The sequence below is a fragment of the Centruroides sculpturatus genome, unplaced genomic scaffold (assembly GCF_000671375.1).
Source record: "Centruroides sculpturatus isolate CEXI.00-Female unplaced genomic scaffold, Cexi_2.0 scaffold1001, whole genome shotgun sequence".
Lineage (NCBI taxonomy): Eukaryota > Metazoa > Arthropoda > Arachnida > Scorpiones > Buthidae > Centruroides > Centruroides sculpturatus.
This window is the reverse complement of record NW_019385336.1, coordinates 92,234-104,625: the sequence shown is the minus strand read 5'-3', so window position 1 is coordinate 104,625 and position 12,392 is coordinate 92,234. Positions and strand designations below refer to the sequence as shown.

The following is a 12,392-nucleotide window of genomic DNA, read 5'->3' as shown; positions in this document are numbered from 1 at the left end:
CTCCCCTTATTTAGGTATTTCAATTTAAAAGACCAAAATTCAGTTTTGTCACAGAACAAGCAATGAAAAATTCGGTGGTAGTGCAGCGACCTGTTTAAAATAGTTCTATTGGATATTAATGGTGTATATGAACGCGAATGAATCGTACAAACAAATAAAAAATAAAAAAGAGGTCAACAGGATTCGCAGGAATTCCTCGGACGAAAAAGTTACTAGTTCACCCGGCGAGCCGATTCCCGGACTGTCCGGACGATAGCACTATCGTAGGCGCGATGCAAGTATAGATTAGGATGTTTCAAATTTTTACAAGATATTATTATTATTTATTGTGAAATTTTGCCGCCCCCTAAAAAGTGCCGCCCGTGGCGGCCCGCCCCTGCCGCCCCCACTACGGTACGCCACTGAATCTCTCCGTAGCGTGGCGCTTGATGGCGCGGAAAGTAGTTCGGCTGCCTGATGACGTTTTACGTAATTATAGGAGTTTTTTTTACCGTTTTTTACGGATTCCGTCGCAATTTTTTCGCTGTCTTATAGGAATCGTAATTATAGGAACCCGTTTTATAGGGGGTCTACTGTATGTTGTATTACAGGCATTAATAAAAACATATTAAGTCATACTTTTAGTGCCTAGATGTCCTATCCTCAGTTTCCGTAATGAATTCCAACTCTCTTTGAAGGTCATAAAAGCATTTAAATAAACTAAATAAAAATACACTGCTGGCCATTAAAATTGCTATACCATGAAGGTGGCACGCAACAAATGTGAAATTTGTATGAAAATATAACATTCCGGGAGCACACTAGTGGCCAAGCGGTTCTTTTCCCTGAACACTGAAAGATCGAGCCTGGGTTTGCCAAGACGGGCTGGCCATGTGGAGTTTTCCGGGTTTTCTCCACCTCTGTAACGCCTAAATAGGGGCCAGTTTTCTCTTAAAAAGACCTTCCGGAAGACATCCCCCTAGACCAGGGGTGGCCAACAGTTTTTGCCCCCGGGCCGAATTGGAAAAAAAACTTTTTTTCACGGGCCGAACCAGAGGCTGCCCTAAAAAGATTTTGAGGTGGTGCGAGATCTCATTGTGGTGTCAGCCGGTAGAGACTAAATTGTACATAGAGATTACAGATACATTTTTCACATTATCATGCTTTATCAACATTCTACGCTGTACTGAAGAGATTTGTAATGGAGGGTTAACTCTAAACGCACAGTGAGTTGTTGACCTTTTTTTTAGGCGTCAGAATTTTTCATCGAGCTATTCGGACTTGAGTAGCTAATATTGAGAGATTAATCGCGGGCCACATAAGTTCATTAAACGGGCTAAATCCGGACCGCGGGCCGTATGTTGGCCATGCCTGCCCTAGACAGATCACCCAAGTGTTGTGTTGCCATAACTTAACAACATTCTGTGTGCTCTGTAACTCAAAATTACCTGTCAATTTAATAATGTCTTCCTCTTTATACTGTATGTATACAATAAACACGATTTGCCTATTTGCTTGTTTTCTTGGTATAGCAATTTAAATAGCCAGCCAGATTTGGCCTAAACATAAAATAAACTTTAAGTTTATTTATGAGCTGTGCTATTTTTCTACAATAATATTAAGTTATACTCTCAATGCAATCTTTCGCCTGTTTTAAGATCTCATCTGATAAAAAAAAACACGAAACATCGTAAATAAGAGCACAATATTAGCTTTATTATAACAACTTCCAAACTCCATCAAAATTCAACTACTTTTACATGATTCATTTCCTTTTTTTACTTTATTTTTTTCAGCAACTTTATCAGTAGATAAAATTGTTGAACACTGTAAGACCGTGCCGAGTTCAATGACCAATGAGCTGGCCACGAGCAGTTTTACGGGTATTCTTTTCGTATCTATAACCTAAATAAGGGCCAATTTTTCATAGAAAGTTTTCCGGGAAGCATTTTTTATGTTGTCTCATCTAATCTATCCTTTACTTTTGCTGTTAGTCGCACAATGCTGTCGTTTTAGAAGCCGAGAACTCACAAAAATTATACGTTTCAACAGCTGCAGATGGGGATTATCGAAGATAAAAGAAAATCGCTGTAAAGTTGAAATCACTGCGGCAAATCTAATAGAATCGACAATATCGACCTATGAGAAATCTGAAATCGAATCCGCTCCTTGGAATTTTTCGTGGGATGGTATGTCCTGGATACGTCGAACCCCATCCTCATCTCCTAGCTGCCCATTCTGGGCCTGGCCGAACCCACGACTGACTTCAAAAATTCTTTAGTGCCCACTGAATGAAAAGAGTGAAAAAACCTGGTGACAATGCATAAATTTTTTCGTATTGCTTGTTTTAAAGGGTACTTTATCTCATAAAATGAATTGTGTGGCTTCAAATTTGTTGTTTTTTTAGACATAAATAACAGTTTATTTTTAATATTGCGTTTAATATTTTAATCTTTTCTTTATCAATGTCAAAATTATTCTTATTACAATGTTCTACTAGTGCTGAATTTTTGTATACTAATTAACTTAATTGCTCGTTGGACGTATGCAAATACTGAATACCGAGAAGCAGATGAATTTAAATGAAGGAAGGATGTAAGGATGTAAGGATGAACCGATTAATCGATAAGTAATCAGTAATCGGCCATATCGGTCATTTCTCCGATTAATCGGTTTTGATAATCATCCAATTTTGAATTTTAATATTTTTGTTAGAATGTTACGTATAAAGCTAGTAATAAAAAATTAAAAACTTCTGTTATATATTTGTTATTTATTACATGACAAACTGAATATTAAAAAAAATTACTGTTTTATTAAGAGGTTGCAAAGTGTTACAAAAATTTAACTAATTTACTATTTATTGTAGCCTGTGCAGAGTATAGAATACTTTTTACTTAATCGTTACGGGTTCGATCAAGCTTTCAAAAAGTGGAGACGGAATGAAGGATACTTTCTGTTACAGCTGAGATTGAAGTCACCTATCGATAATAACGTTACCAAAGACGCTTGTAATATTTTAAAATATACCACCAGGCATTCATTGAGCCCTAGCTAAATCTATGCTAGGTATGATTAAAAGTTCCATTTTGGACTATAGGAAAAATACACTGAAGAAAATACATTTTAAATACATTTTAAATAGTATTTAATTATAATAAATTAAGATAACAGCCATTTGATAGGATTATCTATTCTATGATGGAAACGACATTATCAAATATTTACTACGATACCAGTGTAAATCTACCAGTATAAGTTCCGATTTATATTCCTTAAGAACTGCTTTAGGCGTCTGTTTTAATCTCCTTGTAAAATGTTCCCATTTTCATTTGTAATAGGTGCTATAACAGTTATTTTTCTCATATTTCTGTGGATAAGGTAAGTATTTATTTATCTTACTGCATAGTACTAACAACTTTATCATAAATGTAACATCAACCTCACTCAAACTGTGAAATATAACCGTATCGGTTATATTTCACAGTTTGAGTGACTTTTACCTTTTCTATATCTTCGTCGTTTATAATCACTACATCTTTATTTTTTAAATAAATGTATATTTTAGTAAAAAATAATGTTTAATTTTTTTTAATTTTAGATAAAAATGCGCCAAAGTGTTTTTCATAAATATAAGTAAGGGTAACCAGTACCAGTAGCTAAACGGTTCCATACCCCGAATACTGGGAGTTCGGTCGTGGGTTTGCGCCTCGTCAGGACGGGCTGGCCATATGGAGTTTTCCGGGTTTTCTCCACGTCTGTAACGCCTAGATAGGGGCCAATTACCCTTAAAAACACCTCCCAGAAAGGCATTCCCCTAGCCCAGGGGTCGGCAACCTGCGGCTCGCGAGCCACATGCGGCTCTTTGGATGTGAAGCTGCGGCTCTTTAGTTCCGTATGCAAATATTATTTATTTTATCAAAAAAAAAAAAACTTAAAAATCGTTCTGAATCGATTAACGAGGATTAGGCACTGATTCTATCTCTCAGCCACTTGTACTCGCTTTTCACCGCACCCCTCCCCCGTGACACGCGTCGTCACTGTTGTCAGTCCATCGGAAGCTCTCGAATGACGCCGTCGTCGGATGTTTCTATTATCTAATTTGTTGTGAAAAACACTACTTATATACGAATAAATAGATATTTTTTCGTATGAATAAATAGATTAGTTTTTTTTATCAAAAAACTTTATTTACGCGAGTACTATTTATTGTTGGCAAGAAAAAATTTTGTGGCTCTTTAAAAACTTTGAAATTTTGTAAATTGTAATTTTGGCTCTTCCGACTCAAAAGGTTGCCGATCCCTGCCCTAGCCAGATCGCCCAAGTGTTGCGTTGCCATAACTTAATATAACAATCAAAAATATAAGTACAGTAAGTTCTCGATTTAATAGATTAATGGGTAGGAAGGGTGTCCACTTTTGCCGAAATCCGTTGAACCAAATATATTTTTGAAACATATAGGCCTATTAATACAAACTGTATTAAAACGTTATAATATATAGTTATGAATAAAACATTATTATAATGTACAGTACTGTACATTGAGTAATTTATGTTTACTGACTCATTGACCCAATCTTAGCGAACTGCCTTCGCGAAGAAAATCAGGTTCCGAATTTTTTCATTTAGGACAGAAACTTTTTGTTCGTTAAATCGAGGAACGTTAAATTGAGATCTTCTGAAAAGCGTGTATAGCAGAAAAACTGAATTTTAAGTTTGGTCGCTCGATGATATAATAACAGTTTCGTATAAAGGTGAGAAATTCAGTTCCACTTCTGGAGCTGAAATTGTTGAAACTGATCCTAGTACGGAACTGTTGGACTAAGTGGTTGGTTCCTCGTCGGTTTTATATTATATTATATAGACAGATAGATAATAGAATGTTTGTGTTTCTCCGTTACTAGTTTTTTGGTTGATCTGCACTGAATCTTTTATACTTATTCTCAGGGACTCCAAGGAAAATACAGAATTTCACGAAATCTGAATCTCTTCTGCTGATTTGATCTCTTCAACACTACGTGATAAACATAACAAAATAACCAAACTTGTAATATGGTTTTCATTTTATCATTTATTCTTCTTACTTTTCGATCAGTCAATGTGGGAGGACATAATTCTGTTAGTTACTAATAAAAACAAATAATTACGAACAGCAATAAAAATATAAACTTAAAAAACATTATAAATAAAATAACATACAATACTCAAAGCTAATAGCGAGGTTGAGGCCGAAATTTTAAACGCGAAAACGTGTACGTCGGACGTTCAGCGCCTCTTTCCTTCTCTTTTCTGTTCAGCGCCTCTTTCCTCTTTCCTGTGTTCAAAAATGTTTGCGTAAAATTCCAAACACCAATTTCAAACTTCTAGGCTTACAGGAAAGTGGCGCTAAACGTCCGACGTACACGTTTTCGCGTTTAAAACTTCGGCCTCAACCTCGCTAATGTGATTATTCCTAAAAACTCTTGGAACATTTTCATCTAGTTCGAGTTCAAATCCAGACATAGTTCATTTTTCCGTGAAATCCTGTATTCATAAAAGTACAAAATAAAGAACTCGTTACTTGTTTCGATTGTGGAACTATTCCTAGTAGTTTCGAGTCTTGAACAGTCCCTTTGGAACGGTTCCGACATGGTACTAACCACCTTTAGTTCTGAAGATATTCTCCCATTACTACGTGTTATATCGATCATCACAGGCTATATTAAAAATAAACATTTTTATACCAAAAGATATTTAATTTTTTTATATTGTATATATTTTTAAGCTGTATAATAACGTCTTCAACACTTGGAAAGCGATTACAACGATTTCCCAAGGCAAAAGAAAGATAAATTGTTTTGATCACATAGCAATTCCTATTAATTTTTTTACACCCGCACACACACGCGCATATATATATAGCTATATATATAGCTGTATTACAATTCATTATAATGTTATTAAAATTTAGATTATAGAGATGTAAGAAAGTGCTCGTAAACATTTCGTACATATAATTAGACCAGACATACTTCTGCAGTTCTATCTAGATAAAATATGTAAACAAAATATAAATAAAATAACATATTTATTAACATAATTTTATATCTATACTGTAATCATGTATTCACTTTTGTTGTATGTTTTTTTTTTTTTTTTNTAACATATTTATTAACATAATTTTATATCTATACTGTAAACATGTATCCACTTTTGTTGTATGTTTTTTTATAAATGTTCACTTTGTGTTTCAGCATCCAAACATCGTAAAGTAGTTAAAATTTCTGCATTCCAGACTTTTATTAATGTGAGGTCCTGTTGGCGTTTTTTTTTCTGACATCAAGTAGATTATACCTATTACTCGTCCAGTATTTTGAGCATTTTTGTGGATGGCAAGAGCGCATATGTGAGACTACTGGTAAGAGGATGGAGTAGGAAATGACGGATACAATTAGAAGAAGTCACTGAACACAATTAACTACAATTAAACATTTATTCAACGGAATGAAAGTTTTATACAGTACGTTACACAGTTAAGTAGGACACAATGTTCGCGTTTATGCGCGTTATCATCGCGGAGAGAGAGAGAGTTCACAAATTTCATTATCTTGCGAATCTGAACTAGAAATCCCACGTGGAGGTGAACAAGAAATGAATTCTTGATGTCAATTAACAGTTCTGGAGAGTAGCAGCGCACGAACAAAAGGACGGCGAGTAATTCAAAGGCACAGAAATACAAAATTTATGAAACTGCAGATGATAATAGCAGACACAGACACAGATCTTGAAAGGACGAAGAACGGGGGACGACTGACCAAAATCAGCCGTTCTTCGTCATATTTAAAGATGCAAACGCCCTAGAGGCGACCAAAATTACATTGTTCAGTTATATTAAATGAATATATTAATACCTAAGTTTAATTAATAAATGAAATAAAAGTTTTAACTTTGCTACAAAAGATATGCCTTTCATTTGTTTCGAAAAGCGATATAATTGTTTTTCTATTGTTGAAGACAATACTGCGGGCACTACAAGTCTGTAGAAATAAAGCTTGCAACCTAGTAGTCTGGCCTGCAATACAATAGTCTATTATACAGACTGTAAACATTATATAAACACAGTCTCATTAGAATGCTATCTGTTATAAAAGAAACAAACAATAACAAATAAAACAATTTAATAATGCAAATATGCAAATTGTACGATCAATTTGCATATTTATTTGAATCGTTAATATAATTTTAATTAATATTATATTAAATTAGAATTATTTAACAATCAATTTAAAGAATATTTTATAATTTTCTATTTAAAAATAATTTTAATATTGCAATAAACAAAGTCATTTCATGTGATTTTATTCTATACATTTCAGACGGAGGACAGACAAACTAAACTTACTTACAAAATGTGGCATTCCCGGTCCAAAACCTAATTTTTTAACTGGAAATTTTAAAGAATTTCAGTTAGAGGTTAGACGTTTATAAAACACAAATAAATCTGAAAAGTAAAATATAATTTTTATTTATTTTATAGCGAGAGAAATGCATCGAGGAATGGTTTAAAAAATACGGAAAAATTTTCGGGTAAGGCACATAAGAAAATCGTTTTTATATTTTTATTTATTGCCGAATTTGTGATTAACTCATTCATGAATAAGTCGCGTGAATAAATATAAAATAAACTGTAAAATTATTTTATTTTACGATAAATATTTAGATTTTATCTAGGAGCTAAACCGTACATCATGTGTTCTGATATCGAGTTTCTTAAAATAATGGAAGTCAAAGAGTTTAAGAATTTTTGTATTAGAGATGTAAGTTCAATTTCTTATATCAATTCTTTAAAAATTATTCATTTGAATATAATTTATTTATGAATATTTTCCAGAGAATTTTTCCAAATGCAGGCGTAAGTCACGAATTAGCAAAGCATGCCATAGCGTTGCAAAAGAGCATTAAGTGGAAAATATTAAGAAGTGTTATGACTAGTTCCTTTACTTCTCAAAAAATTAAAACGGTGTCGTAATCATCCCTTCAATTATATTTAAATTCGATATATTGTTTATACTTTACTAACCATTTTACATTTTCAGATGAGTAGAATAATGCATGGTTCTATAATCGAGTTGATGGAAAAAATAAAACAAGAAAATAGCAACCCTCTTGATATTATGGAGCTTTATAGACATTCCATGTTTAATGCAATGTCTAAATTGATTTTAGGAGTAACATTTAACGAAGAGAGTGAAAAATATAACAAAGTTTTTAATTCATTAAATTATGCATTTAAAAAAGATATTTTTAGCTTATCAAATAAATTATCAAGTAACTGGTCTTCTGCTTATTTTTTTTTTTTAATTTTACGTCAATTTTTTATTGGAATTTTAATTATTTAGTTTATTTTCCGGAAATCGAGCCACTTCCTACTTATTTTCGATTATTTATGGACATTGCCAGGTATATAATGAACTTTAATTCAACTCGATATCTTTTTAACACGAGTAAGAAAATTATTACTTCTAAAAAACAACTAATGGTATATATTATTTCAATTTTTATTCACAAAATCTTTAATATATTAAATAAAGAATATTTTTAGGACAATCAACAGGATATTCTTCAAGCTTTCTTGAAAGCAAATCGAAACAAAAAATTAGCAAGCGCTTCTGTTCTGGTTAATATTTTAATGATGCTGGGGGCTGGGTGAATGCATATATTTATCAATATTTTTTTCAATTATTTAGTAATTATAGAAGAAAATAATTTACTCATTTTTTTAATATTTTTGCAGAGTTGAAAACATGAGTTTTTCATTAGGATGGTGCATTTATTTTCTTGCTCATAATCCGAAAGTGCAGGAGAAAATACGACAGGAGATTAATAAAAATATTGAAAAATATGTAATTTACTGCAGTTTTTCCACTTTTTTTAAAAATATATTTTTAGTTTTTATTTCATTTGGATAAATTATCGGAATACTACAGTTTGCTTCCATGGCTAAGGACATACTTTGGGGTGATCAAATTAGGGCATAAAAAGATTTCAGTTAAGTTATAAAAAGTATTAATACAGTATAAAGTTTCAGTTTTTAAGAGACCACTTCCTCCCGGTTGTGTAAAATGGAGCACTTTTGGCAAAATTCCCCTTGAATTACGTGTACAGTACTTCATGGACTGTCTTGAAATTGGAGCAATAGCTGAAAGTCTTCGAGTATGAACATATTAACTCATTTTTTAAGTTTCTTGAAAATCACTATGAAATTCCGAATGTGCACTGTATTTTGGGACACATAATAGTCGATTTAATGGTAGAGGTTGATAAGAGAAAGTTACGATTCCTGCTTTTAGTAATTATACTTATTCTAGGTTTGTGGAAATTCGAGAATGTTCAATAAAAAATCTGGGTTAGCATGTCTTGTCAAAAAGTCTTCATCTTAAAAATGTTCTGCAAATATTTTCTAATTGACAGTTTATTTATGATAGTAAATAGGCTTATAAGAACAAGTTCTTATGATAAGAGTACCATTAGAAATGCTCACATAATGAATTCACTCTCCTCACTTTCTATCATGAACAAAGATTCCGCGACCACGTAAATGATGTAATAGATAAACTTAATATAATGACGTTAATAATATAATAAGTGATATTATATTATTAACGTCAGACCCTTATTATTACATCTCATTTAGTACAATAAATATCCATCTTTTTCTCTCTTGCAGAAAGATATTCAATACGAAGATCTCGTGAAACTTCAATATTTAGATCAAGCTATTTCAGAAACACTTCGACTTTCACCAACGTCTCTTTTGTAAGTTTAGCAAACATTAACAGTAATATCTTCATAAAAATCATTAAAAATTATCTTTCAGCATCATTAGTAGAGCATGTGAACAGGATTTCGTATACAAAGGACTGACTATACCAAAACACGTAGGAATATTTGTACCCACGATAATTCTACATAGAGATCCGAATTATTGGCAGGAACCAGATAAATTTGACCCTGACAGGTTTGACTTGTTATATACCATAGTTTCCTTTTCTAATATGATATTTAGCATAAAATATATATACTAAATTTACACTTTTACAGATTTTCACCTGAAAACAGAATAAATATTAACCCAATGATTTATCAACCATTTGGAGCAGGACCCAGAAATTGTGTGGCATACAGAATGGCACAAACACTCATGAAACTGATCATGGCTAATTTAATCAGATCTTTCATTTTTGATGCTTATGAATATGAGGTATACATATTTTAAGTACTGTACATGTAAACTTATAAAATATTTCTAACAAATACTTTTTTATTGTTTGTAGACATCTGAAATGACGCCTTCCATATTTTTCACTCTTCTAAAGAATCCAATTTTAATCAAAGCAACCCCCATAACTTCAACTTGAGTGTAATAATTGCCACATTCAGTTAAAATTTATTAATTATATTCATCCTAAGTGTATTAAATGTAAAATTCAATTTATTTGCGTTTAACTATCGAAGTAATGAATCTACATATCACCATGTTTCATATCGAAGTCATGGGAAAATGTCTAACGATGATAATGTTATCAAAGACACGTGCTTGTAAATATTTTAAAATGTAAAATGCCTATTATTATTATAAATAAAAATTATATACCACTGTTTTTCCTGGCGATTTTAGCAATGTGATTTTTTTAAATATGTAAATAGATGGGGTACCATGATTAGCCATAGGCTAATTATTGCACTCCATCTATTTGTATATTAAAACCCTGTACCCCGTATATTTATACCGTGGGTCTACAGAAACCGGGATTAAATTTGGCCGAACATACCAGGAATTTTTCAAAGCTATCTCCGCAAGATTTGTCTGCTCTCTAACCAAGTTTAAGCAGGCTCCCATTACGATCCTAGGGGTGCGTTAGAGCTTCGTGAGGCCCAGGAAAATTTGAAATATGGGGCCCCACGTCAAGTGTTGCTTTTAGACATTTTTCTTCCAGGGAATTTTTGAGGAAAATATTTTCTTATAGAAGAGGGATCCCCCATTGGTGGAGCACTAGGTAATTGTCAGTTTTGCCTATAAGGTGCAATTGTCGCCGAAGGTCACCCTGCTTCCAACGCTCCCTGCTGCCCACTTGCTTCTTTTCACACCTAGATTTACTCACCGCCCACAGGGGCGCTATCTCCCACTTTGGGTACCACTCGTAAACTTATGATATATATGATTCAAAATGCCCATAAAGCAGAAAAATTTAAATAACGCAGTTTAATTAGCCCTATTTTCTGACTATAAAACAAGTTAATAATGACATATAGATAGGACTATCTAGTCTGATACAATCAACATCATTGTTATGAATATTTACCTCTCAGTATAAATTCCATTTTATATTCTTTATAAATAGTGCTTAAGACCTATTCTTTTAAACTCTACATTAATAGTGATTCTCAAACTTTTTGAACCACTGCCCTCTTGGTTACATAAACTTATACCCAACGTCCCCTAACCCATTTTCCCTTGTGTAAGAAAGGCTTAGAAATATTCTTAGAAAAACTTTTCTATGGACCTCACATTTTGTGTGCTTACCGTACATTGTTCTCCACATCTAGAAATCATTAAACGCAATGATTCTTCTTACCCGTTTTAACAGGAAAGTAAATGGTTGTCAGTGACCCCAATCCTCGCCTACGGTCTCCGGTGAGTACCTTGCCTCCAACCCTCGCCTGCCGTCTACTTGCATCTTGAATATTTTTTAATGTTCATTAATACAAAATAATTGAATATATAAAGTTTTCCATTTATTAATTAAAAGATATTAAATATGATTTATAATATCACACCATTTACTATCAATTTGAATACCTTCAGACAGATTTAATAGATCATATTTTGGTGTATAATTTTTAATTTCTATATAATCTTTAAAGTTTCGTTCGTAAACATCTGTTTAAATTTTATCTCTATTAACTAATCATGAATTTATTTTCTTTCGAATGATTATACAGAGGTGAATACCCTTATAAATTATAGAATTATGTTTAATATCTTTCGAAAAATATATTAATTATCTTTCGAACGATTACTTCTGTTATAAATTTTACTCAATCCGTTAAATATGTATTTTCTTTTATCTATACTCTATATCTATATCTATACTTACTATATAAAGAGACAACGTATTTTTCGTTTGTGACCACTAACCGTGAAAACTACTGAACCAATCGTTACAAAATTTTAACTGTAGCATCTTTATGATCACCGGAATGTTTACCACTAATCAAACCTACAGAGTTTTTATTAATTAAATAAAACTGCAACGGATTTTTGTCTGTCTATTTCTCTCTCTGTTCACTAGATGACAGAAGCTAGTACAGTATAATATAATCCGACAATCATTTGGCTTTAATACTGTATATCGATATTTCATATTTTTTAT

General features: G+C 32.5%; 1 protein-coding gene across 1 annotated transcript; it reads left to right on the top strand.

Moving 5' to 3' along the window:
- Positions 1-3,221: 3,221 nt before the first annotated feature.
- Positions 3,222-10,622, top strand: LOC111637811 (cytochrome P450 3A17-like). Its single transcript, XM_023383374.1, has 13 exons — positions 3,222-3,360; positions 7,335-7,431; positions 7,496-7,545; positions 7,679-7,775; positions 7,850-7,978; positions 8,055-8,286; positions 8,358-8,497; positions 8,561-8,664; positions 8,753-8,861; positions 9,686-9,774; positions 9,836-9,976; positions 10,060-10,219; positions 10,293-10,622. Exons 1-13 carry the CDS (start codon positions 3,296-3,298, stop codon positions 10,374-10,376), a joined length of 1,497 nt encoding a protein of 498 aa, XP_023239142.1. The 5' UTR covers positions 3,222-3,295; the 3' UTR covers positions 10,377-10,622.
- The last annotated feature ends 1,770 nt before the right edge of the window (positions 10,623-12,392 follow it).

Coding starts and splice junctions, on each gene's coding strand:
- LOC111637811 (XM_023383374.1), top strand. CDS start 3,296: ATGTTCCCATTTTCATTTGTAATAGGTGCTATAACAGTTATTTTTCTC. Junction 9,977..10,059: donor GATAAATTTGACCCTGACAG/GTTTGACTTGTT, acceptor ACACTTTTACAG/ATTTTCACCTGAAAACAGAA. Junction 10,220..10,292: donor TTGATGCTTATGAATATGAG/GTATACATATTT, acceptor TATTGTTTGTAG/ACATCTGAAATGACGCCTTC.